A 27867-nucleotide genomic window follows, 5' to 3' on the forward strand; every position below is an offset into this window, starting at 1 on the left:
GCTGTGTTTTGCTCCTGGAATTCAGTCCGTCAGGAATTAAGTTAAGCCAGGGCATCCCAGAGCTCAACTCGAAATCCTGCATGTGCAAGATTTTATGTATGCAGTTATGTTGCTTATGGGTTAGATCTATGTTACCTGTTGCAGGAAGTGGGGATGAAAAGGTGATGTTTGTTTATTTCTCCTTCTCACTTGTAGTCTCCTGTGCTCCAGAAAAGCTGTTCCAGAGGGTTAGTGGACCCTCCAGAAGACAATGGGAAATAGTGCTATGAGCTGCAGGGGAACTGGGGAATCATCAAAAATTGCTTCCTCTGGAGAGTGCTTCTCCTGTATCTCATAAATGAAGGGGTCCTTTCCTTTGTGGAAGGGCAATGGCTCTAACCCAATACGTATAGAAGTGTTTTAGTGAAAGTATATTTTAAGTAACAAGCGATATTATGTATAGCAAATCGGTGTGCACATCCCTTTTCTACATCAAAGTAATTAGCACCCTTGACTATTCATTGAGTCATATACAGTGGTGCCTCGCAAGACGAAAAGAATCCGTTCCGCGAGTCTTTTCGTCTTGCGGTTTTTTCGTCTTGTGAAGCAAGCCCATTAGCGGATTAGCGCTATTAGCGCTATTGGCAGTTTAAAGGCTATTAACGCCTATTAAAGGCTTAAGGGATTAGCGGTTTAGCTGCTAAAATGCTTTTAGCAGCTTAGCGCTTCAGAAAAAGGGGTTTTGGAGCGGAAAAAAACCTCAAAAATTTTCGTCAATTTTCGTCTTGTGAAGCAAGCCCATAGGGAAATTCGTCTTGCGAAGCGCCTCTGCAAACGGAAAACCCTTTCATCTTGCGGGTTTTCCGTCTTGCGAGGCATTCGTCTTGCGGGGCACCACTGTATTTGAGGATTCAGCTGAGGAGCTATGTAATAGAAATGATGCTCAGAAGACCCGCAGAAGACAGGTTTGTGAAATTATTTTCTTCTTCATTTTGTTCTACAGCCTTTCTCAAAGCCCAAGAGCAATAATGTCAAACCCAACATTTACAGCTCCTGACTTGCCAAAGCACTTACACTACATAAGAAAAATAAAATAGAGTGAGGAAGTCTGAATAATGTGGAATTCACTAACTCAGCATAAATCATGTTCTCTGCATCTTTAGCAATAAAACTGATATTTCTGCTACACTCTGTTTTTGAACATGTTTGCCATTTTTCTGCTCTTTTAGGGCCATTTTTGACCCTTTTCATGCCACTTCTGGGTTTGTGGCAACGCTAATGTGTATGGTGGCGTGTAGTGACCATCAATTCAGGAAACTTCAAAGCAACTTCTTGTGTAGATTCATAGTAAAGGGATTATATGTTCAGGGCATGACCAGTGAGACATATTAGAGGTCCATAAACGGCTGAAGTTCCCACACACTGGTAAGGAAACAGCAGAAGGGAGCCAAGGTGAGAAGGTGGGACTATGCGGTATCCTTAGACTACTCTCAACATCAAAGAGCAGGGATTCTGTTACAGTGGCATTATATGCATGTTTACACAGAAGTCCTACCATGCTCTATAGGGAATATGTCCTCATAAATGCTTTTATATTGCTTTATGGCAATAGAAAAAAAAGTAAAGCCAATTTTACAAAGGAGTAGTAGAGTATGGATTTGTTTTTTTAACTATAGCTAAAACTATAACAACATGACCAAAATAAGAGAATATGCATGGATCAACACTTGGTATAAGAAAAATATTTATATTATATTAGTTTTCAGAGCTTCCCTTTCCCTTTTGAAATCAATACTGTTCTCCCCTGAACAGCAGAAACAGAATGAACAGCTGTGGAAACATAGCATAACATCATAGCCCTGATGCTTATCACCATCAACATTTATTCAGCAGAAGACGAAAAAGAATCAGCTGTGCTCTTCTTTTGCATTTTCATCCACTGCAGAAGAATTTCTCGGCAGAATAATTTTTCCGTGCATCTTAATTCAGGTAAAAATATCCTTAGTGAGTTGAGGTTGGCTACCTGTAGAGCATTGACTTTTAGCTCTTACCTGTCAAAAGCAGCCTGTACTGGGGAATCCTCTGAACTGGCTTGAGCAAATAGTGCTTCAGTGCCAAGTTAGCACAGCGGGAGCTCATCTGAAAAAGAAAACACCCAGGATTTTGAAACTTAACATTCTTTTAAAACAACTTGCCTGAACCAGACCAAATAGTTTACTCTTGCTACTGTCTGCAAGCTGTATTGGTTTTTTTCTTTTTTTAAAAAATGGGCTGTTATTCAATTGTGGTTTTGCCTTTGCAGAAAGAAGTTTTGATGAAGCCAGTGGCTCATCTAGTCTGGCAACTGGTATTCAGAAGCATGTAGTGGAGGTACAGTGGTGCCTCGCAAGATGAAAAGAATCCGTTCCGTGAGTCTCTTCGTCTAGCGGTTTCTTCGTGTTGCAAAGCAAGCCCATTAGCGGATTAGCGGATTAGCGCTATTAGCGGTTTAGCGGCTATTAGCAGCTATTAAAGGCTTAAGGGATTAGCGGATTAGCTGCTAAAAGGTTATTAGCAGCTTAGTGCCTTAGAAAAAGGGGGTAGGGAGCGGGGGGGAAACCCCAGGAATCGCAAGACATTTTCGTCTTGCGAAGCAAGCCCATAGCAAATTCGTCCTGCGAGGCACCTCCAAAACAGAAAACCCTTTCGTCTAGCGGGTTTTCCATCTTGCGAGGCATTCGTCTTGCGGGGCACCACTGTATAGTTATCTGGTAGCCACTGGTAGCCCTATCCTCCAGGAATTTGTCTAATCCTCTTTTAAAGCCATCTAATTGGTGGACATCACTGCCTCTTATGGGAGTTAATTCCATGGTTTAATGATGTGTTTGTGAATCACAGAATCATAGAATTGTAGAGTTGGAAGGGGCAACGTAAGTATTTCCTTTTGTCTGTACTGAATCTTCCGGCATTTAAGTTTCACTAGATGTCCCCGAGTTCTAGTATTAAGAGCAGGGCTGAATTAGCCATTAAATTAAACAATATTTTGAATTAGATCTATATGGGGGCACCAAAATCTTTTAAGTGCAAAGATCTTACTCTGGGGCCCTGATTATGAGGGAGAAAAATGTTTCTCTACTCAGTTTCTCAATACCATGCATACTTTTACACACTTCTATCATGCCCCCTTTTATTTGCCTTTTCTCTAAACTAAAAAGCCCCAAATGCTCACCCTACAAGCAACCTATAGAAGACTTTAGGCTGGCTCACATTTATATAGATGTAAAATTTAGCCAACATATCAGCATGCTGTGACACCAACAGCTTCACCATTCTGATAATTTCCTCCACACCCCCATATGAGCAAAGTATAATTGTGTCTACTTTAGTGCCACATAAAAGCAGACAGGCAGCTGCAAAGTGTGATAGAAAATAAGGATTTTCTGACTTAACAAATCTGAGGACAAATTTAGATGAACGCATGGTGCCTCAGATCAACATATGGTATAGACTCAACAAGCAATAATTAAGGAAACATGGCAGCACGATGCTTTGGATTTGCATTTTGGCAGAAGACTGAATCTCAAATGGAAAGAAACTCAGCCAAGAGGCTTGACCGGCTTCTAACATTCCATTCAGTTCAAATTGCCTGAAAAAGTCATTTATTGTGGACTTGTACAGGGCTGATGAGAGCCTCACTAATAGAGGAAATATTACTTCCTTTCTTGTTTACATTTATTTTCTTAACCTCAGTTATACATTTCACTGGATGAAAGAACAGGCAAAGAATGCTGCTGCCAAATTGCATCTGATGCAAACCTCCTTGCTAGCTGTAAGCCCACGGTCACCAAACTTCGTAAAATAAAATATATATATTAGTTTCGATTGTTGCTTTCCATATCAGGTTTTGCAAATTCATTAAATGTATAGGTTTTATAAATCTGTCAACAGAACTAGATACAGTTTGTAAACTACAATATGGCAAACAAAATCTTTTGATCCCAAGACACTCTTCATGATATTGTATCTTTGAAGAATCAGTGCTTTTAAGAATGAATGTTTCAGTGAGAATTCTGACTTGGGTGTTTTAAATTTCCAGGCGTTTGCTCTGCTGTACTCCCCTTGCAGAACTTTGGTTATACAGTAATCGTAAAGAGAATGTTTACTTATTTCCAGTTACATATTATGCACAAATACGATGTACATGTGTTGCTTACCAGATGTTATTCTTATTGCTTGCTTCTTGATCCTTTAAAAAAGATCCAAGCTACTATGGGGGATGTGTAGAATCTCTGCTCACATGCATTTTAAAAAGGGACCAAAAGTGAAAAAAATCTGACAAGAGACATGTGCGTGCATTTTGTATTCTGGCATTGTACAAACCAGGCCTTAGAGAAAACTAAAGTCAAAAGATGGAATGTATCATCTGACGCCATTGATAAAAGGCTCCATTACCTCAAAGTCTCGAACCACAGCAGCAAACCCAGGGTTCTTCTTGCATTGCTCATCTAGGAGAGCTACATTCCTATCAAATTCTTTGATGTACGTTGAATACATCTTTAGGTATGGTCCTTTTTTCAAAAATATATCAGCAATTCGCTGGTGGTCAATCCTAGAATTTAACACCATGGACAATTAGAACTTAAACCTGAAGAATGCATGGCGGGGGGGGGGGGGGCAAGCATATTTCTCCCTCTTTCTATTTCTTCTACACAAGGACCTCAACATCCATCCTGGGAAAACAGTGCCCACCCCCAGGCCTCCTCTGCGACCCTCTGCTCAGTCCCTTTTATGTGTTAAGAATGAAAGTGTTTGCAATTTAACAACATGTTCCAGAGGACTGCTATTGAAACGGGCATCTAAATCAGAAGGGGGCAGCTAGTAGCCTTTGAGCTAAACCTGGCCATTGGACAAGCCTCACTTCTTCATATATACCCTTCAAGGTAAAAAGAGGGGCCCTTGTAAGCCTAGTCAAGATTTATCTGACTTGGCTTCATAAGGACAAAAGGTATGACAAAAATTCAGATTTTCTTCCGTCTCCTTTTCCATCCTTGCTACGCTGCCTAGTGGAACTCAGGCCCTAACCAAACACGATGCTATTAATGTTGCTTGGCCTTGAGAGAAGAAGAGTTTGATTTTGATATCCTGCCTTATCACTACCCGAAGGAGTCTCAAAGCGGCTAACATTCTCCTTTCCCTTCCTCCCCCACAACAAACACTCTGTGAGGTGAGTGGGGCTGAGAGACTTCAGAGAAGTGTGACTAGCCCAAGGTCAGCCAGCAGCTGCATGTGGAGGAGCGGAGACGAGAACCCAGTTCCCCAGATTACGAATCTACTGCTCTTAACCACTACACCACACTGGCTGAGAGTTTTCACATATAGACATTTGGGGTAGGTGGAGCTTTAACCCTTTCTGCCACAGCCCTGATCCAGATGTGGGGGGATGCCTGCTATTCAAAGGGGGAGGAAAGCACCCATTGGTACCAATGGCTGCTATCTTCCCACTGCAATTAGCAGCCAAATGGCAGCAGGAGGCTTGATTGGGAGTATGGTGGAACAAATAGTTAAAGCCTTCCTCCTCCCATGTCATAGTCCTGACCTGGCTCAGCCCCAATCACCCAAATAGCCTATGGCAAAAATAGCAAACACAGCCAAGCAGGGTCAAAAAACATTTTAAAAAGGCTCATTTAGTTAGGAGTGATTTGGTCATAGAAAGTAAAGATGAAGAGGGAAAGGAACTTAGTACCTTTGACCCCCAATAGCCAATCTAGCTGCAAACTACTAATATATGTGAGTACATAAACACACACACACACACACACATTCAAGGAAAATCTCAGTTCAAAAATAGCTGCATTGCAACATCATATACTCGTAATTCAACTTTGTGGTCTAAAAACAGCACACAATACTAGAAGCCTGAATATCCCAATATTCTAACCAATAAGTAAACAGGAATCTATGCTCTGAATATGTAGTTACCAGTGGGACAGCCGCTCTTCAAGTTCTCTCAAGAGGTCCCGATTAAGCTCATACAGTTGAGGTAGGTAGTACAGGATTTGATTCAGGATCCTGTCTTCAATGACTGGCTTTCCAAGTTGCCTGGAAGCATGTGCTACTGAATCCCGGAAATCCTGTTAGAGTACAAACACAGGCACACAAAGAGCCTCTGAAAATCTGGTCTCCAAGCAACTAATATAGGTCACACTATTTCCCTTGTACAGTATACATGCAGAAGGCCTTTTTGGCCACATTCCCCAGGACCAGATATGCAGTCCAAGGTCAGACACTCTCACTTCTGTGCTTTGGAAAAGAAGGGAAGTTCAGGCACAGCTGATCCTATGCTTAAGCTTACTGAAGAAAATAGGTACAACTTCTGGAGAAAATTTGCCTGGAAAATACCATACCTAGCCACAATCCATTTCTCTTTCTGATCTAATAGAATGGAAAGCTGTTTGACTGTATTTTGTCAAAGGTGCTGAAAGTTCTTAGGAGACCCTTATTGTCCTCAAATAGCTACAATTCCCAGAGTTCCCCAGGAAGTGGAATGGATTGTTAAGTCACTGGCAATTGTGTCTGTCTGAGGGGAATGGGTGTCTCCTAACAACTCTTAACTCCTTAAATTATAGCTCCCAGGACACTTTATGGGAAGCGGAAGACATTACAGTTCGAAGTGGCTGCATATGGAGCCAAATACTCAAAAACGTGCTCTTTTCTGAATTTCTCTGTCTTTTATTTTGTGGGGTAAGGGGAAGATCAAACACCCCATCTCCTTACACACTTAACCCACCCACTGAGTGGGTTCAGCTCATCTTTGCCAGCCAAGCAATACTTTATGTAAACAGTGCAATAAGGAGAAATGTACAAATCTAAACAAGGCAAAGCAATTATGTAAATGCACGCACAGCTGTTTTGCAACGTGTGTGGGGGTGGGTGAACACTGGTCAGCACTTTCCTTTCCTTACAACCCCTATTAAGATTAGAGGACTTGAAGCAGAAAGGAACAGAGGTACGGTTTGGTATTGGAGACTCAGCTGCACAAGGTTTCAGTGGAAACAGATGGCCTCATTCATATGGAAATGCTGTGTTTTTGTATGTTGTAAGCCAACTGGCGACACAAAACTTAACTAGCCTTTTTACATCCCGGGGGTGACCTTCAAACACTACCTTCACACAGAGAAATAAGTTGAGGAATTACTATAGCTAATCGAACCCAGATGGAACACAGGAGCTCTAGAGAACTTTAAGCAACTTTTAAAAACATAAGAGGAAAAATATGCTGGGAATGTGTGTACTCTTAACTTGCACAAGCCAGACCTATGTTGCGACCCAATCTTGAATGCATTTATTCATGAATCTAGGACAGTCAAAGGCTAATAATTGTGAGGTCTAGCTCTTTTTGGCTTAAGACTTGCAACTAATTATTCCTTCTCCCTATTGATCTGATACATTCCGCCCACAAAAGAAAACAAGAACAGATGTATGCTTCACGCTATGTGGAAAAGCAAAGCGTTCTGCCTGAGCAACTGCAGGTCCAGTGATCCAAAACTCTTGAGCCTAGTGCGGCACATAATGCGATCTTTCTCCCACAAAAGGATGGAGTAAAACTATATTGTAATAGGAGCAGGCAAGGCAGAAATTTCAATTGTTTGTGCTGTACCAGAGACGAGAAAATTATTCACCACATTTCTGAAGTGCATACTGCAGCTTACTGCCTTTCTTTCTTAACAGAGAGGTCTGGTGCCTTTTAGAGCTGCAAGACAGGCAGCAAATCAACAGATACAGATTACCCCACCATTGCCTTGCCTTGCTGAGGAAAGCCACACACTGAATTCTTCTCAGCTTTTACAAGCAGCTGCTTACAAAGTAACCAAGCAAAATTCGTTACAGGCTTCTAGCAGTGCAACACTTTGCACTGAAGACGTTTCCCTCTTCATTCTTTAATATAAAAAGTACATCTGTCCATCTTCGGAAGCCACTGCCTAGCCACTTCAGGTTCTAACATGCATATGCAGATTCTAACATGCCTATGTGGCTCCTAGGTGAGTCCCAGGAAAGGCTCAATTACTCTATTAAATTTTAATGGGTTACAGGTGCTGCAGTCTTGAATTACAGACTAGTAAGGTACAGTTTCATATACTGCCACTTTAAAGCAAAATACCCCAACAACTTCTGCATCATCTTGCAAGAAATGTTGGAGCAGTGGTGTAATCGAATACTGCCTTTCATCTTTTTTTAAATTAAAAAAACTTACTACTATATATAAAGTGCATTTCATTATGCCTGATGTCATGTAATCCATATATATATACACACATCCTATAACCTTAAAGTTCTTTTGTCACACTTCCCAACTACTGGCCAACTAGAAGAGCTAGCAGAAAGTGATTTGCAAAGTGTTAACTGGGACTGTGAGGTTATAAGCCCAGTACATTTACCAAAGAAAAATCCTGGTGAAGTCAATGTCTCAACTGACATGAAAGATCCATACGCACCTATGCTCCTTCCTCCCATTTTGAACACTGCTTTAATCAGTTGCTTTCATTTACATCTGATTCACCAAACTATACTTTGCTCCCACTGACAATTAAAAAAGCTGCACCAGACTCCACAATCCCCAATTACTCCTAAAATTAAGAAGAAAAAACTGACTGTGGGGATCCTTGCTTTCCATCTGGAGATTTTCAAACAGCTCTATTTTACTTAATGGAAGACTCACTGCGAAATTTAAAAAGCCCTAACCTAGCAAGCAGTCCTCAGCCTCTGAACTTTGATTGCCCAAGAATCAGCAAAACCTGAACCGTCAGGTTCAAACCTGGCTGCCTAGTAAGTCAGGCTCACATATGTCTTGTAATACTTGAAAACAATCTGTAGAAAAAACTCTATTCCTTTAATGCCTAGCTAAGTATTAACACACCCTACAAGTATTACTTTTCAGTATTTCCTTCAGTTTGGATGTTCTTCAATGTATACACAACCAAGCCTACACATTCTAAGAGAAGGCGATGCAGGTAAAATGACAGCAAGTTAGGGCTGTGACAACCTGTTTCACTGGCGTATGGCAACAGGAAGCAATAAATCCGAGCTTGGCATTAAAAGGGTGAGTCTGCCCTTGTCCCCCTCAGTTACATGAATTGTGTCATGAAGCCTCATGGCAGGGTTCACAGAGCTGGTAAGAGTATGCTATTTTCTTTCCCAGCACAAAGGACTACTTGGCAACTCAAAAGCTACCATAAGCAAATTAAACCTGTGTTAAGATATTCTTTAGTGTGCAAAAGTTCACCTGTGCGCACACAAACAAGATCATTCGGAGGTCAGAAGCAAAAACAAATCACAAAAGAGCACCCTCCTCCTGCTCTACTGCATTTCTGACCAAACTGGGAATGCACCAGGATTTCTGACAGCTAGACCTTCCACCTTTCCATCTGCAGGCCTAGAAATATTCTAGTACACGTTCTAAGCATGTTTGTAACATTCAAACTTTCTGCAGCACTTCAAAAATTTATGCACCTCAAACATTCTATTCCTTCTATTCATTAGGAAGCATTCCAGGACTTTGGAGTCGATATTTAATTGCTGTTTCATTAGGCTATTTTTTAAAAAAAAGAATGCACATTTAAGAAACTCAGTTGAATACATTTTCTGAAAAGAACTTCATAAATAATTAACTTTGAAGCAAACATGCTTATGAAGTGAAATAAATACTTACAATGTGCAAAAGCTTCAGAACATCTACAAACCTAATACAAAAACAAGAACAGTAAATATTATCTCAACCGCAAAGGAAAAACATACATACTTCCATGCATAAATTATTAAATTTTACACCAATACTTACACTTTCTCTGAGCTCATTATTTCTTTAGCAATATGATAAACTTTTGTTTTCTTCCCAGCTGCTTTAATCTGCAAATAAAATTAAACTTTGTAGAATGCAGACATGCTATTTTCAGAACAATGCAACAGCCCTAAATCTTAGTTTCTTTCTGCTACAGCTTTATTGGCCTATTTCTCTGTACTCTGTATTCAGGTAAAAAAAGGTAAAGGAACCCTGGACAGTTAAGTCCAGTCCAATTTGACTATGGGGTGTGACACTCATCTCCACTTCAAGTATTCAGGATACAAGTGAATTCATGTTTAGGTGCCATAAAAAATGTTAATGTTCAGTTAATTGCTAGTTGCCTCCACTACTACCTACTTAGGAGTCTGTCTTAAAAATGGCACCTCTTATCTGTTGAAAGAAATTGGAGTCAGGATGATGTTACTGAGCGTAACTGGAAACTGAGAGTTCTCCAATTATGGTCTAATAATGAGAACACGCAGCCTCTGGTTTTAAAAAAGTTGATTGTCTTCACTTTCAAACAGTTATTTTTTAATCAGAGCTTGTCAAGGCCAAGAAATATATATTTGTTTGGCTAACAATTTATACATGCTTTTAATTTTCTCTGCAGCTGCACAATGTTTTGCAACCGTCAAGGAAGGAAGGAAGGAAATTTGATCCTCAACTGCAAGATTCAATGTTTAGTAGGCACGCTTGAGAAAGAAGATGATCTTTGCCAATTAAGTCTTAAGTTCCATGTATACTAATACATGTCCTGTGAAACACAAGAAGCTTTCCAATGAAGATGGAATTGTCCAGTATGACTTTCCAGGGATGTTCCATGCACATCATTGGATTTTTAACTATATCTGTGCCTCACAAAGTTCTGGCAATGGGCATTCCTAATAGCAACAGGCAAGTGCAGTAATTTGAGTAAACTTTGGAGGCTGAGTTGGACTGGGCCCAGGGATGGTTGGAGACAAAAAACAAAGCATCCTTCTAATGGAAAAGTGTTATTTTGCCCAGTCAATACTGTGATGATTTTACTCCTACCAATTCCATTCAATGTTTTAACTTTCATTAAAGTAAAGGTAAAGGTACCCCTGCCCATACGGGCCAGTCTTGACAGACTCTAGGGTTGTGCGCCCATCTCACTCAAGAGGCCGGGGGCCAGCGCTGTCCGGAGACACTTCCGGGTCACGTGGCCAGCGTGACATCGCTGCTCTGGCGAGCCAGAGCCGCACACGGAAACGCCGTTTACCTTCCCACTAGTAAGCGGTCCCTATTTATCTACTTGCACTTAGGGGTGCTTTCGAACTGCTAGGTTGGCAGGCGCTGGGACCAAACAACGGGAGCGCACCCCACTGCGGGGATTCGAACCACCGACCTTTCGATTGGCAAGCCCTAGGCGCTGAGGCTTTTACCCACAGCGCCACCCGCGTCCCTTTAACTTTCATTATTATAATGTTATTATTGTTTGCTTCCTACTGTACTTTTCTTATTGTTCTGAGCTGAGGATACAGGGGAACCACCACTTACGCGAGAGTTCTGTTCCTGGCCGCTGCTCACATCCCCAGAATGTGTGCAAGTGGGGATTCCCCATTGTGCCTCACCCTCTTTTGGTGCTGAAAATGGTGCATTTTCTGCGCTGTTACATGAGTAACAAATTGCCTGTATTTATACTAAGAGGTGGTACAGAAATGGAGGAAGTAAATTAACATTAGAATGCCAGAGGAACACATTTGCTTTGATCCTAATTAATGTGCCACTGGTAGAAGTTCTAACAGGCCACTCCCACCAGTGTTTTTCCCTTGATCGCCATGCCTCAAAATCTACTCTGGAGGGTTGGAGCACTGGTTGTGAGGCAGTGACTGAGAAAGGGGAGAATGGTGAAAAATGTTGCTCTGCTCCTATTCGCCAGTAGTAGTTCACAGAGGATCCAAATTCTCTCCATTTAGAAAGTTAGCTAAGCTCCAAGTCACAATATCTACCTGCTTATTTTCCTGTGTATCAGGCTCTCCTTTGCTAGAGTCTGAATTTGTGTCATCATCATCATCAGAGCTATCAATATCTCTCTGTAGCATCTCATCATCTGAATGTTCATCTTCCAACACCAAATCAGAGCCATCAAGTACTTCTACTGAGGACCTATGAAACAATTGTTTTACAATATAAAACACTGTATTATAATGCTTTGGCTGAGGCATAGTCACTGTTCATTAAATAAGGCTACTTCATTGCTAATACAATCCTAAATTCTTTAACATATCCCAAAGAAATGAGAGAGCAATCCACTTAAGATCTGCTACTAAGACTGTTTCACGGTTACTATAATTGCCTTCCAATAGCATTACAAACTAAACATCTTGGTGGATGCCTTTAAAATTTTCCAGACAGATGCAAAAATATATCTTTGTCAATGTTTGGGACCAAGCGCAGGATCTCTCTATATGCATGGTTTCGGGGTTTTTCTGTGACACAACCATGAAAGTTGTCCTCCTTCATTTAGTTTCTTATGGATTCAAGGACATATTTTTAGAACATAGTGTACAATGGTGCTAGAAGACTGTGGCCCAATTCACACTACACATATGATACCACTTTATACAGTCATGCCTTCCTCCAAGGAATTATGGGAGCCATAGTTTAAGAGTGTTGAGAGTTATTAGGATACCCCTATTCCCCGTAACCGAGCTACAATTTAGAAATTGTGGCTTAGCAACCAATCCCTCTTCCTAGGGCAATCTGAGCAGGCATGTATAGGATTCCACTGATGATGTATATTATATATTTATATACACACTAGTTATTATAGAAGTCAGCTCAAGTCTGCAAACAAAAATGCTTTCTGACAGCTGCCACAATAATTTTGTTTAAGTGACACCTGGAGACTCCACACAGCTAGGACCCAAGATGCTGTCACTTTTCATTAGATACACCCACCTTCTTATAGCAACTCAGAGAGGAAGGCAACTCTGACATCATGAAGGTGCTTGTTCCTCTAATGCTAGCGTATAATCAAATGATTTTTAAAAAAGTATGTTGCTTCGTAAGACATTTATTGAATATTTTGGAGGAGCAGGGAGCATAGTTCTTTCAAACTACTTTTGCCTTCCAAATCAATTGGCCTAGAAATAATTGGCAAAGAATGAAGTGGTATAAAGTAGCTCAAGCGTGCCAATAGTTTCAGGACACACTGTTTTGCTAGTCTTATGCATTGTACAGCAAGTCTGCTATAAGTGAACTATGAAAGAAAAGACAAAGTTCAGGGGTAGGTATTATTATTAGTTCAAGGACACATTTCAGCCAGGCAGAAACTTGAATCAGAGTTGGAAGGGACCCCCCCCCCCGACTCTCATCTAGTGCTAAGGCCCATTCTGACCTCTAGGAAAGGTTATTCCCAATTCTAGGAGCAACCAAGTTCTGAAACCTGGATCTCATGACAAACTACTGGAGGATCTGATAAAGACAGGATGACGTGTGAAGCAGCACAGCCCTGGCCACTGTGAGAAGGTACTCAGGGCCTTGTCCAGGGAGAGGACCCGACACCTTAGTCTTACCCGAGAACAAAGGCCTAGCAGAAAAACTTATGGCTTACATCTGTCCACAACATTGCAAGTGACAGAGGTGCAGCAATCCTAAAAGCAACTGAATACACCTGAAACCATGTTTATCTTCTCCCCTTAGATTTCTTATTAATTCAATAGAATCTCTTTTAAACATCTGTCCAATACTCCTTTTTTATTTGAACCCCTGACCTCATACCAGTTTTTCAAATTTACACAACATCTCTGAATAAGTTTACAAAATGTAAAATGTACCCACTTCCTTTGAAATATTAATCTCCCACGTTTTCCGTGTCAAGGATTACCGCATATAAGCTATTTTGGGAAGAGAAACTTCTGCATTAGCAGTCATGTGAAACAAGTCACCATTAAATCACTGCACTAGTCTTTGAGTAAGAATGCCCTGTTGTATCATGTGAGCCAGCTGCCTCTCAAACACCAACACACCACAGCAAGAGTCTCTTTCACTGAACTTAAATAATTTGCACTTCTTGAAAAAGTATCAGCTCAATCACAATGCAAGAATATTGCACTAGGTGCTGCCTTATGAACTTTAAGTTCAGAGCAGGTAACAAAAAAGCAAACCAGGGAAAATACATTTATGTTGAATAAAATATTTCCAACCACAACTCTCAGCATAATTTCATCAGAAAATGAGACTGATACCAGACATTTTGCATATTTATCTCACTAAACCCAAAATCTTAAGATTTCTTTTTACAATGATTAAAGATGCAGGATTACTGGGATTAACAGTGGGCATATTTGTCACAGTAGTCCAGAGGAGAACCTCAGGCCTGGGACCAAAGGTGACTTCTCTTTCTGGCCCCCAAGGCATACACTACACCCTCCCCCAGCACAGCACTTCTTCTCAGGGTACTGGTTCTACTTTGCACCCCTCTTGAGTGTTTTTACCTGCCTGGAATGTGTCCCTGAACTGTGATAAAGCGTGTTCTACTTCATGGAGAGCACGTGTTGCGGTGGGGGCCTCCAGGACACTCCAAAGTTGGAGGGCGGGCTAATTGATCGTTGGCCACTGATGCGATTGAGGCTTCCCTTGTTGTTGGGAAGAAGTTAATGTTGCCATTTATTGACTGACAGCCAGAAATACTAAAACTCCTTGCACGAGGCTAGGGCTTCCTCTTTTCGCCCATGCATCAGATTGGCCGTCCCTCCCTCCCTAGAATAGGGTTGTTCGCTTTGACCTTGCTATGCCTGTCATGGGGTCGTCTGCTTTGGAGCGGGGGCCTGGTAGGAATTTTGTCCATCTGGCTGATTGGCTGGGGCCATTTGGTTTTTGCCTAAAAAGGTAAAGGTACCCCTGCCCGTACGGGCCAGTCTTGACAGACTCTAGGGTTGTGCGCCCATCTCACTTAAGAGGCCGAGGGCCAGCGATGTCCGGAGACACTTCCGGGTCACGTGGCCAGCGTGACAAGCTGCATCTGGCGAGCCAGCGCAGCACATGGAACGCCGTTTACCTTCCCGCTGGTAAGCGGTCCCTATTTATCTACTTGCACCCGGAGGTGCTTTCGAACTGCTAGGTTGGCAGGCGCTGGGACCAAACGACAGGAGCGCACCCCGCCACGGGGATTCGAACCACCAACCTTTCGATCGGCAAGCCCTAGGCGCTGAGGCTTTTACCCACAGCGCCACCCGCGTCCCCTGGTTTTTGTCTACTGCGTAGCAAATCGTCACAACTTGTAAGGTTCGTGGTTAGGCATTGGTTTATGGTTTGGTTGGTTGAGGGGCATGGATTGGCTGTGCCTGCCCCTCTAATGCTGCTGCTGCAAGGGATTCCGTTAAAGGAATTGGGAGCTAACTATTGCTTGTCCACTCTGTCAAGGGGGCTCGGGCCAAAAATCTTAAACAAAAATTTCTGTGTGATGTGTGAGTTATTGGGGTGGCCCCGGGGACCTCGACACGCAAATGTTGCTTGCTTGGATGGAAGGATGGTTGGGAATGTGTGTACAAACTATTTTATGGTACAAATAATGTTGTTGTTGTTATTTATATATCAGCTTTCATTTCAAGAAGAAATAGCAACATCTGCACACAGTAATATCAAATCTGATGCTTCAGTTCTGGGGAGTTGATACTTATTTTCAACTTAACAGCATAACCAGCAGCTAGTTTATCAGTATACAGTAAATACTCATTGGAAGTCTCATTTAATTGGATACTCTCTTAAGTGTGTCAAAGCTTATCAATTACACACAATTTTACCTTGTGCCACCTTCAGATGCATGCAAGTCCACATAAATTATTGCAAGAATAGTCAAGTTCACATAATACAAATGAAGACTTCCTAAACATATTAAGACAGTTTAGCAAGAGAAAAAAAACAACACTTGTACACTTAACAGTATTAAAGAAAGGCACACCTGACTCCTATAAATAAATCTTCATGGCTGCACAGTCAACCCTAGTGGTCACTTAACTGAAAAAGGTGCCCCATTAATGAAACAAAATGCAGTCTTGATCAGCAGAGGATGTGTGCAGTTGACAAGTTGCACCCAGCATGCTCCAACATCGCAACATCAACTGTTCCAGAGTGTGTACCTTTCATATCTCACCTGGCTTCTCAAAATAGCTTGGGCTGTGCTACTCAATCTTCTATAAAAGTTTATTATAACAACAAAGGATCTCCTGGTGGCTTTTGATCCTCAATTGAATCCAAACCCAACCCACTGTAAGTGAAGCCATCATAATTTTACCCCACCCCTCCTTTAAGGAGAGAAGAAACAAAATACAAATGTGGCCTGTTAATTAGGTGTCATGCTGCAGGTTGTGAATAAAAATGTGTCCACTTATAAATATTATTGATAGTTGCTACAGGAAAGCTGCAAAACGTTCAGGTACATATTGGGCCAGTTCAGATTTACATTCACTAACAAGCTAAACCATAATTTAGTTTAGCATCTGAGAATAAGCACAGGGACCACTATCTCCTTTCCTCCCTTTAGAATATATTTATTTATTAAATTCATACCCCACCCTGCCTCTCAAAGGACCCCAGGCTAGCACCTCAATCCTAGTTAGGTCTTTCAGACATAACTGGGAACTAGCTAAGTGTGGTTTAATGCCAGTTTACTAACTAGGATCTTAAACTATGGTTTGAGGTGTGTTTGATGTGTTGTGCATATAATCTAATCCAAGTTCATCTTAACACCAGCTTCTTAACAACATTTGTCTATGCAATAGTTATATGACAACATTCACAGTATGAATGATGATGGACCTATATTTCCTGCTAGCATATTTTCTGATCCCCATGTAGCTATCCAAATAGCCAGAAAAACAATATGGAAGTGCTATACAGAATCTATTGGCTGTGCACAGCATAAAAAATATCAGAGCAACCCCCTCCCCTAATATAGCTTCTTATCAAACAAAGCATAAGTATCAGCACTCCACATTTCTATGCGGACAGAGAATAAAGTAAGAGCTCATGTGCAGACATGTCTAAATAATTCCTAAGTTACCATATTGTTCACATTAGTGGAAGCTGTAAAAGCAATAAGGGAAACAGGTCTGAACACCACAGGGCTTTTGTCAGCTTTCAGCATCTTGGCATTGCTTTGGGTCTTTTTATGTGCTACTAATGTCATGCTATTCCTGCCTTGATGTGCACCTTACTTGGCACCCATCCCTACTAGTTAAGTATACAGCTGTAACTCATTCTGATCTCCCTGGGAACTTAATCTTCAAAATTACTGAGCCGCAATGATGAAGGGTTCGGTTTAGTTAAACACCTGGACCATGGCTCCAACATAGTTAACAATGGTCCTCAATTCCATAGAGAGGGTATTTAGACAAATGGCACTAATAATAAGAATAACCCTACCTCCAATTATACAAACATAAAACTAGCATGTTAAGGAGAAGACCAGGCTAACTCTTGTCAGAGCTCTTGTTTTCCATGTGCATGGAATTCTGTGATTTGGTTTTTAATAAAGTGAAACAGTCATTGCTGCAGTTCATCACTTGCAGCTTGAAACAGTTTTGCCATATGATTATCTGCTCATCTAGAAAGCTCCTGGCTTGCACCAGTTTTTGACAGCCTGGTAATACTACCTTAGTACAATACCAAACACACAAAAACATTTGAACCCATTTACTCTTGCTGTTAAATTTCCACGACCTCCCATGGCTTTCAGTATTGAAGGGGGTGGAATCCTTTCCTTATCCAAGATGCATAGGAAATCCTTTTCTACAATCTGATTTACTATAAACAATAACAAGAATCAGGGGTTCTAAAACAGGGATTAGAATGTCACCATAAAGGGGGAGGGGCAGGCGGAACCTAATACTAATTTGTATTTCCTGAGCTAGCTGTTGCTGAAAATAACATACAGGAAAAGGCTGTTGTCCAGTCGTACAAAGAGGCCTTTCATCCATTCTGATTTTGTTAGACTTTCCGCTTCTCTTTTAAGTTACAAGTGTCTTCTGTGATCGTGTCGTAGGACATTGCTCTTACAGGAAGATCATGTTTTCTTCGGGGGGGGGGGGTGTTTGGCAATCCTCCTCTCACTAAGCTGCTACTCAATCCAGGAGGGAAGCTGCCATTGGAACAGAATTATATAAAAGTATGTTCTGCTTAAAAAGCAAACTAATTTATGGTTTAAGAAGAATGTTACTACTAATTATTAAAATAAAAGGGGTAGTGGTAATATTTTTGTTATTTTTTGTGTTATTTGCACAGCAAATTACTGGTGAAAGCTGTTGACTGATATTAAATTTTTGTGGCCCAATATCAAATGTGACAGGGTTCAAATGAATATCCTAGGACATGAGTCAGCAAACTAAGGCCCGGGGTTCGGATTCAGCCCAATTGCCTTCTGGATTCAGCCCGTGGACACTCCGGGAATCGGCGTGTGGATCGGCGTGGGGATTCTGGTCATTCAGGCTGTGCCATTCCCCCCCCCCCCACACACATACACACCGTGGCAGTGCCTCCTCCCTCCCTCCTCCTGGCTTCTCCCCGCCCTGCCTAGAGGAGGAAGGGGGCTGTGCGTGGTTGAGCCACGGTTGGCTAAGCGCCATTTTAAGCAGCCCCTCTCCGGAGCCAGCCCTTTAGCGCTGCTCATCATCCCTCCACTGCTGCCGCCGCCAGCCCCTGCCACTCACAAGGCACAGGTAAGCAGCCATCAGGGCTCATCTGGTGTTTTGGAGAAGAGATATAAAATATAGTCTGGCCCCCCACAAGGTCTGAGGGACAGTGGACCGGCCCCCTACGGAAAAAGTTTGCTGACCCCTGTCCTAGAACCTACGAAAGGTTTATTCACACTGTACATTTTAAGAATACTTCAGCTACTCTTTACTTCTAATAAAAAGTTTTACTCTGTTTGCTAAAGTTTATGGTGCTATTTTAAAACAGGGTGCTTATTCTTTACATGCACATTATGGTGGGGCAATCTGGGCACTGGGGTGCAGATCTTCTTTCCTCTTTGAGAAATGCATGAATTGGTAAAAGTATCCTGTGGAAATTACTCAAAGCTTCATGTATATGCCTAACAGTCCCTGAGCTGTATATGGTACAAACAATTTAAGACATATATTGTATAGCTTTAAAAAGGTTCCCTGTAGTCAATTTATGTCTAACTCTTCCATGGACATGCCTGTGCACACATACACCAGGTGTACATATCCAGCTGCAACAGGAGAAAAAGCACCTGGAGGCCTCCTCTGCACAGCAGGTAAGAGGGCAGGGATGAACAACATTACTATGTGGGGAATTAATGTAAGGAACCATGTCTGCCTTTCCACCTGAATCAGCTAAAAACTTAAAGAACACTGTTGCAGTAAGAGATGGCAATTTCCTTGGAGAATCATTTATGCATAATCCATTTCCTTGGAGAATCATTTATCCATTTATGCATTATCCATTTATGCATAAAAGACAGGCTTTGTCTTCCCAGTCACGCCTAATAATTGCATGGGGGAAATAATGAGAATGATTAGGGAGAATTAAAAGATAGCAAAACTGGGCTATAATGAAGAATTAGGTTACAGACATTACAGTGGTGCCTCGCAAGACGAAAAGAATCCGTTCCGCGAGTCTCTTCGTCTTGCGGTTTTTTTCGTCTTGCAAAGCAAGCCCATTAGCGGATTAGCGCTATTAGCGGCTATTAAAGGCTTAAGGGATTAGCGGATTAGCTGCTAAAAGGCTATTAGCGGCTTAGATCAGCTGATAAGCGGCTTAGATCAGCTGTTAGGCGGCTTAGCCATCAGCTGTCAAGCGGCTTAGCTAACAGCTGTTAAGCGGCTTAGGGGCTTGGGGAAAAGGGGGGGAGGGGGAAAAACCCCTGGAATCGCAAGACATTTTCGTCTTGCGAAGCAAGCCCATAGCAAATTCGTTTTGTGAAGCACCTCCAAAACGGAAAACCCTTTCGTCTAGCGGGTTTTCCGTCTTGCGAGGCATTCGTCTTGCGGGGCACCACTGTATTTGGTCACAGTCTCAAGAAGTCAGCATTAAATCAACATTAAGTGTCTAACTAGGGATGTGTTGAGGTTTAAGAAATAACACTTTCCAAAATGACAAGTTATTCAACATCTCTGCTGATCATGTAGGGATGCAAAAATATGGAGCGATATGGCCAACGTGATTCATTAAATATGACTTCCCAGTCCTTGAGGATACAATCAGGAGTGTGTCAGATGGAATATACTAGGACACACACAGGATTGCATTGTGAAAGTCTGCAGAAAGAGTTTAACCAACCGCTTGTGTAGATGGACACCAAAATGTAAATGATTTGCTCCCAACTCCAGTATCCTACCTGCTAAACTCTGAACAACTCCTTGTTGCATCATACAGTTCTTGTACCTCATACACATCAGCATCGTGGTCTTCAGCACTGCTAGAATTGTGCCACTCAAAAGGTGGATTTTTATCAGTTGGCACAAAAGGTAAATTTTCATACTCTGGGATTTCTTCATAATGGCTCACATTTTCATATTCTGGTACGTAGTCATGAGTAAGAGAATTCACATGTCCTTGCGATAGGAAACTCTGTTCATCCAAGGACTGTGATCTCTGGCTATTTGTTGATTCATCCTGACCCCTGGACCTCTGCTTTCCCTTTTGTGAGGATAGGCTGCCCATTTCTGCAGAATGTGCCTTTGAGGGTTTAGTTTTCCTTCCATTTGTTGCACTAGCTGCATTCCGAGTTTTGCCACGCGCTTCATCACTGGAAAAAGTAACAGTGTCGTTATCCACCGATTGGCTACCCTTGGTCAAAAATTTCTGGAAGTCACTTTTCATTAAGCAAACAGACAACTTCATATTTAGGAATTTCTTTAGTGAATATTTCTTTTGAGGCTCTTTTGGGGGCTCTTTTGGGTGTATTCTGTCCATATCTACAGAAGACAAGGATTTGGCTCGAGGTTTTGTCACAGCACTTGCAAGCTGAGTGTTTTTTGCATTCTTGGTGTTTTTTAAGGCTTCCGGATTGCCAGAAAATGGAAGAATGGGATGAGGTAATTTCCAAACAGGTCTCTCCAAAGACAACTTTGGAGTATCACAGGATTGCAAAGTACTTTGTTCTTTGGCTGACAAATGCCTTATACGAGGTCGCTCCAAGGGAGGATCTAAATCTCTCTGTTCACTAGTAATGTAGGCACTTTTCTCTATCAGTTCCTCTGATGCAGCTTTTTTCAATAGTCCGGCTGCAGGGATGCTGTGCCTTTGAGGCTTCTTAGGAACAACTCTTGGTGAACTTTCATCTTTATCTTCAGCACCCTTACGTTTCTTCTCTTGTGCAAAATCATCAAGGCTTTCAAAGGCAGGCAAATGCTGGTTGCACGATAATTTCACTTGCTTAGGCAAACTCATGGAAAGATTACTACACCTTATAAATCCAGGTTTTTTGTCATTAGCAGCCAACATGCAGTTATGTTCCATTATATTGTCAGCAGGATTTACTGAGTTAAGGTCTAAAGATTGCTCAGTATTTCCTACTAGGTGAGGGCTTTCATGCAGAACCTCAGGCAAGACATTTTGCTGGATCATTTCTTCAGATTCAGCAGATTCTGTCTCCTGAATCATTTTCCCAGCAACACATGAAGGACTCTCTGATTTATCAAGTGCATGTATAAGTTCTCGGTTGTTATAGGAAACACTTTGAAAAAGAACATTAATTTTTGTGGTTTTTCTAACAGCACGCTCAGAAAGCCCAGAAGAACTGCAGTCTGAAGGAAGTAGCTCTTTTGTTCCTTCTCCTGAGATATCTATGCCATCTTGCCGGATTAGACATGGAGCAGCACGTAGTTTCCTTGGTTTTGGAACTGGGGCAGATTTAGGGGATGGTGCAGAGCCTACTTTTAATGAAGATAAAGATTCATCAGTCCCTTTTGTGGAGATGCCTGTGTGCAAATCACTAGTATCAACTTTTTCCAAAGGTGCTGTGTTAAGCAAGCAACAGGAACTGTTGATATTTTCAGTCAAAGGAGGATTTCCTGACATTTCAGACTTGATACCAGGTATCTCTGCATGGTTGCTTGAATTGCCCATCATTTCCTCCAAGCTGGATGATGGCGAAACCAGGTCTGTAAACTCAATTTTAATGTCCTTTTTATAACTACTCATGTTATCTTTTTCAAATTTGTTCAAAGGTGTTTGCTTCAAACAGCTGTTATTGGGGCATACACTTTGTGTTAGGACATCTTTGAGCTTTTCATCTAAAAAATTAGCCTTTAAAATTACCCTATTTTTATGTATACTTTTACCATTATGGCTATCAAGTATTGTTCTAGATTTCAGAGATGATGATGGTTGTTCAGCTCTATCAATGTTCTCTAAGTTTTCCAGCTGTTCAAAAATGGTTGGATTTTTGCAAGTATTCTCCCCATTCCCAAATTTATGCACACATTCAAAACTGCATGAACACACAGATATAATATAAGCAGTATTTTCTCTTGGGGCTCCATTTTTGTAATTCAAATGAACCAAGTACTCAGAAGAGTCTATTTTGCATTCTTCTAAACTCTTGGAATTTTTCCTTAAAGGTGATGGCACAGTTTTAATCTCAGGAACAGGCGAACAATTGAGAACCTTTGGTTTTGGTGCTATTGCTGGTTTCGCTTTCTTTGTGGGTTGTAAAACATCTGCAAGGACAACATCTGGTTTAGGTGCCACAGGAGGTGGCACTACTTTATGTCCCACCACAAATTTTGGTTTCGGGGCCACTGGTGGCTTCTTAATTTCTAGAAGGGGAGAAGAAAGAAGAGAAATATTAGGTTGGTCTAATTGATTCTAATTAACAATACTGATCAAATAAATATAGAATGAAACTTTAAAAAGCCAACTGTACTACTGCTATTTGGGGTCATGAAGAGTCGGACACGACTAAATAACTAAACAACAACAAATAAGCGTTGACCACAATTTGTAATATGCATTCTGGTTCAAGAGATGAGCATGAGACAGCTTGAAGAATTTGATTTATCTGATTGTTCATAATCAACAAATTATATAGCAGTGGGAAGGCAGACTTTGGTTACCATGTCCTTTAAATGCTTCCCATACTAGCCATGAAAGAATGGCAACCAATGCTAACAATGATAATTTATACCAAGTATTAGATATAAACTTTGTATATCACACTTTGTAGTTTGACTGCACCTCTTTCTACTCACTTCTCCACAAAATGCTTAAGTAAACTTTGCAAAAATTCCACAAAACTATAGCTACTAGCCAATAAACATTTTAATGTATCTGCTATCCTACATGTAAGTATATTAGTCATCTGTATCCTAAATGAAAGAAAAACTATCAGAACATCCAGACGCCATCATTAGTCAACACATCTGGTTCCTCCTTTTCTGCTTCTGGACAGTATGCCATCATATGTAGCAGGAAGTGAGGAGCCTGCAGCCAGACAAGGTCAAGATAATCTAATGAAAATCAATAAATCAAATTAAATTTTCCTACCTGGCATCTTAACAGATTTTTTTGCTAGTTCTGGGCGACCAAGCCAATTACAAGGCAGTCATAAACTACCATGTGCAACTTGAATAGTGTGTAGCTCACCAGACGAGAACATCCAGTTGGGACTGTGGATAAGCAGGTTCAAATCTCATTCAGTGACAGTTTCACAAGTGACCTCATGCCGGCCATACTCCATGAGTCAAGGAAACCTTACTCCCTGGCACAACTACATCCAGTCGTAATGTGCCCAACCCATCGCCCATGCGTTCAGCATGTGTGTGTGATGGGACTTAATGTGCAATGTGATGGATGTAAAGTTCTCCATGAAAGGTATTATATTTTTGAAAGTTTTGTGGTTTGTTCGTTTGTTTTTTAAATATTGGAATCTGACCTGAATACTCTGACAGTAGGGAGGGGTGTCTTAAAGCAGGTGGTCTCCAAAGCAAAAGTAGAAAGCTTCAACCACTTATTTTCTCAGCAGCAACTGCAAGCACTGCTGTTTCATTAATGAAATATTCATTTATAGCAGATGATGACAAAATACAAACAGACTAAAATCTTTTAGCTCATTTCTAATTAACATTCTCAGTAATTTCTGTTGAGGAGTTTAATAAAAAGGTCAAGCACAGACAATGAAAGGCAATGCCATGAAGTGTCCCTTGTACTAAACACAAGGGTGGATTTACTAAAAGTTTAATTTATGCCATCCAAACAATGATATTGCTTCAAAACATAGTCTGGTAGATGTTTTCCTCTAAGTCTGAGCTTCGAAGATGATTTTGTTGGATGTGATCCACCTTCAGTGATCTGAATTATTTTCACATCTATGCAACTAACCTGCCATATATTTTATCTTTAATTAATGGATTTGCGGTCTCCATATTCATTGTGACAAACTTATCTGTAGGCGCTGCATAAACTAAAAGTCCCATACCATTTAATCCAGCTGTTTATTACAAACTATTCTTACATGCCTTTTGGGGGGAAACAATCTACAGCTTTACCCACTGTAAGAGGAAGACTGTGTGTGTACCCTTCCACTTGCAACACTCAGGCCAACTTTGAATCACTTTAATATATTTTCAATCATTTCTAAGAGGTTGTGAGTGCTCCAGCCCCCACAGTTTCATCCCACAAATTTTAACAGTTACCTTCTCTCTATTAATTGTAGAAGTGACTAAGTTTCCTCCTTTGGCATGGGAGAAATTCATTATGACCTCTACGGTGAAGTACTTTTTATGACGAATGTCTCCTTTGCAGTTCATGGAATTGCATCCCTAAAATATTTCTATTCACCTGCTCCATGTCAAAGTCATCCACAACTCATCTGTTAATTTTAAGCTTATCACCAATCACCACCCTGAATGTATTTTTAACATCAGCAGACTCTTTCAGCTAACTTGCCAACTTCATGCTCGGTGATTTCCGTAATGTACAGGGCAAACAAGTACAGACATGGTGATCCCTCATCCATCTCTTGAAAGAACATTCATCTTCCAGTCCTACTATTTTACAGTCATAAAACAGCTACATAAATTGCACAGCCTACGGCAGTCTGGAAAACAATTCATATAAAAGACACTATAAACCTATGTCCTTCTTCAGACAACTTTCCAATTATCCTACAGATTTTCAGACCCCGTTCCTGAACAGCGGAGGAGCATATGCCTGAGCTGCACAGGGCAGGCGCACTCCCGAGGGGTGTGGAGGTTGCCCTCCCAAGCACGGTATAGCCACTCGGGTGCATGGAGCAGTGCACACGCCCTGCAACTGGGTGCAGAGCGAGCTGCTGATGACGGACATTCGGCACGCCACCCGCCCGTGACTCCCAAGCCTCCCCCGAGCTGTCAAAACGAAGGGAGAAGGGGGGAATGCCACAGACAAAACAGCGCAGCTCTCCCCCTTCCCACAACATTCGGGGTAGGCTTGGGAGTTGCAGGCAGGTGGCGTGCCAAATGTCACCCCTCCTCAGTGAAGACACCCAGGGTGGTCCACCTCCACCGCACCCCCATTTCTCTGTCCCTGCTCCTGAACAGCTTTGAGGTGGTGGGTGGGAACAGAAGCAGACAAGGATCAATATGAAGATGTGTGTAGCTTGCAAGAACATGTTTCTCAATGCTCAGGGCAGAAGAGGAAGCTCAGCTCAGAAACTTCTACACCCAGGAACTTCCTGGACTTGTTGCCCTGTAGTTCCTTCCTTCAACCCGAACCAAGTGATGGCACATGAGCTCACTAGACTACGGATTCAAATCCTAACTGTGTCTTTCCCTTTATGGCTGTACATAAAAGCGAAGCCCTCTCACTAAGATAATTACGCATTGTGCTCATACAGATAACATCCTCTCAATTCAGTATAAAAATCCACTTACACTTGTGTGTATAGTGTTGAACTTCAGTGGCCACCAAATATCAATGTACTATCGGTTCATCATAATGTAACTATTAATTTATGGTCCTTAAAACTTAATGCCTACAATCTCTTCTACCTATTCTAAAATAACTATGTTTTTTCCAATCCAAAGACTAAAAAAAAACCCTACACCAAAAGCTTTCAGCCTCAAGTTGTTTCCTTGTAGCACTCTGGACAGATATTAATTTCTTAAGCATTATCCTCAAACAAAGGTTCACTTCGTGGCTATCAGCAACCAAGCATCTCCCCATCTTGGTTTTCTAGCAATTAAATGGAATAGTCATCTATGATATCACAGAACATCACCTTTTCATAGAAAACCCCTTCATAATTTTTCAGCAGCCTCAGACGTTAATCAACAACCCGTCTCAGACAATTCAATTTAACTCAGGTTGAAACTTGCCTTTTCCTTTCTTTATATCATGAGGTGCACTTCCCACACATGTCAAGCATGAATCATACTCAGCTGGGTTTAATAGGCACAGCCCATCTGCTCACCAAGGCGCTCCAGACTCCTTTAAACAGGATACTCAGATTCTCTTCCAGTCGCTCCTCACAAATGCAGAAGCGTCCCTAAGTTTTCTGAATAAGAGCAGCTCTTCGTGGACACAAAGAGGAACTTCATGAATGCCTGTCTCAATGGCCTTCTGCCATGCCCTGAACCTCTGCACTTCTCAGACCAACTATATGTCTTTTCTTTTGTTATGCAATGCCAAACAGATATTCTGTCTCCTTTCCCTCTCATCACTGACTTTTTTCTTACTTAAACTAATATATTTTTAAATTCCCTCATTATAAAGGTTATCATTTTGAATCTAAAAAGCATCAGGCAATGTGTAAAGGTGAATACAGCATTTCCACCTTCTCAGTCTTACACTGCAAACCTTTCCCCCCTATTCTGTTTGCTCAGTGCCTGTGATTTTTTCCCTCCTTCAGGTGCACGAGTGTTCAACATAAACACAAAAGGAAATGACTCACAACATCCCGGAAGATAGGAAGCAATCTTTCAAAACATGGGATTGGGGAAGATATATTTTCTAAAACTGTGGTGGTAACTGACATAAATGCATCCCAAGTCCAAAAGGAAAACATTAATTTAAACCCTTAACTAGCTTAACGCCATGATGAAGGAAAACAGGAAAATTGTGAATAGCTTTAAAACGAATACAGAAGAGATGAACAAACAACTTCCTTAATCCGGATGGTGCAGCTGTACCTGAATAAATAGTGAAATTTTTAAAGGATCAAAAGGACACCTTACCCTGCTAATCTAATTTTTTAGCCTTTCAAATAAAAACACTGAAAGAGAGTAATGTTCATCTAGTTGACTTTCTATTTGTTGCATATTGCCCTCATCTGTGGTACTATGAAGAGTTCCTGGTTTTCGAAAACAGAATAAAAACTGCAGTTTAGTGCATTCAGATTAAGAGCTCAAAATTAGGACTTTGTTTTGCAACTGCATCACCAGAACTATATTTCTTCCAAGGCATAGTCTCCAACTTCCAGCCTGATCATAAAGATGTTTACTTGGTGGTCTCTTCAATTTAGTACAATAGATGTACAGTCAAATCCTATGCATGTTTACATAGAAGACAGGACATTATGTTCAGTAGACGTCACTTGCAAATGTGCCTAAGGCTGCAATCCTATGCACACATACTTGAGAGCAAGTCCCTTGAGTTTAGTGGGAGTTAATTTCAAGAAAACACACACAAGATCAGAGATCGTTGTAGTTTTTAAAATGACATCACCACTTTTTATGGACCTGCACCTGAACATTTACGCTTGCAGAACATAAGGCCACATGAGCATATATTTCACAGCAAAAATGCATATTAATCTGATATTTGCTGAATATGCTTGGGGGGGGGGGAATGTGATCTTCATCCTGATACATTTTTGTCAACCAAAGAATCAAACAAGCCTTTGAACATTTTTTCATCATAGTGCTCATCCCAAGTCCCTAAATCACTATATCTGGCAAATTAATTGAGCAAGCACAAAGCCTAATTTCTAGCCTTGCTATGTCAGCAATCAGATATGCAGGGACAGTAGCTACACCGCCACACTGTTACAAAATGAGGTATTAAGATGTTCAACTGGTTCTGCTGCAAAGCTGACATAGTGGGAGGAAGCTCTGCCAACATTCGTTATTCTAACTTCTCCAGCCCTAAACCATCCTAACTCA

General features: G+C 41.3%; 2 protein-coding genes across 3 annotated transcripts in view; one reads left to right on the plus strand and one right to left on the minus strand.

Annotated features, from left to right (window-relative positions):
- FGD6 (FYVE, RhoGEF and PH domain containing 6) overlaps nucleotides 1–27867 on the minus strand; it is a 54904-nt gene that overhangs the window by 19854 nt on the left and 7183 nt on the right. For both annotated transcript variants that reach the window (XR_014502457.1, XM_083401032.1), the window contains exons 2-8: nucleotides 20121–22545; nucleotides 11767–11923; nucleotides 9794–9861; nucleotides 9665–9695; nucleotides 5938–6089; nucleotides 4411–4567; nucleotides 2031–2118 (exon numbers count right to left, since the gene is read on the minus strand). Coding sequence is in view for 1 of the 2 variants with exons in the window: in XM_083401032.1 (XP_083257158.1) it covers nucleotides 2031–2118; nucleotides 4411–4567; nucleotides 5938–6089; nucleotides 9665–9695; nucleotides 9794–9861; nucleotides 11767–11923; nucleotides 20121–22545 (3078 nt within the window). In the remaining variant the exon portion in view is untranslated. The remainder of the gene's footprint in view (nucleotides 1–2030; nucleotides 2119–4410; nucleotides 4568–5937; nucleotides 6090–9664; nucleotides 9696–9793; nucleotides 9862–11766; nucleotides 11924–20120; nucleotides 22546–27867) is intronic.
- On the plus strand, nucleotides 927–26786 carry LOC310658755 (uncharacterized protein). The gene is made up of 4 exons (XM_083401094.1): nucleotides 927–1968; nucleotides 2282–2349; nucleotides 10407–10479; nucleotides 26616–26786. The coding sequence occupies exons 1-4, from the start codon at nucleotides 1842–1844 to the stop codon at nucleotides 26672–26674; spliced, it is 327 nt and encodes a 108-aa protein (XP_083257220.1). The 5' UTR covers nucleotides 927–1841; the 3' UTR covers nucleotides 26675–26786.

Source organism: Podarcis tiliguerta, assembly GCF_965153285.1.
Source record: "Podarcis tiliguerta genome assembly, chromosome: 10".
NCBI lineage: Eukaryota > Metazoa > Chordata > Lepidosauria > Squamata > Lacertidae > Podarcis > Podarcis tiliguerta.

What these genes read in the sequence shown, in the direction of transcription:
- LOC310658755 (XM_083401094.1), top strand. Translation starts at nt 1,842, where the DNA reads ATGCTTATCACCATCAACATTTATTCAGCAGAAGACGAAAAAGAATCA. An exon ending in TTCAGAAGCATGTAGTGGAG is followed by an intron (nt 2,350 to 10,406) that starts GTACAGTGGTGC and finishes TTTTCTCTGCAG; the next exon opens with CTGCACAATGTTTTGCAACC. An exon ending in ACTGCAAGATTCAATGTTTA is followed by an intron (nt 10,480 to 26,615) that starts GTAGGCACGCTT and finishes TCCCTCCTTCAG; the next exon opens with GTGCACGAGTGTTCAACATA.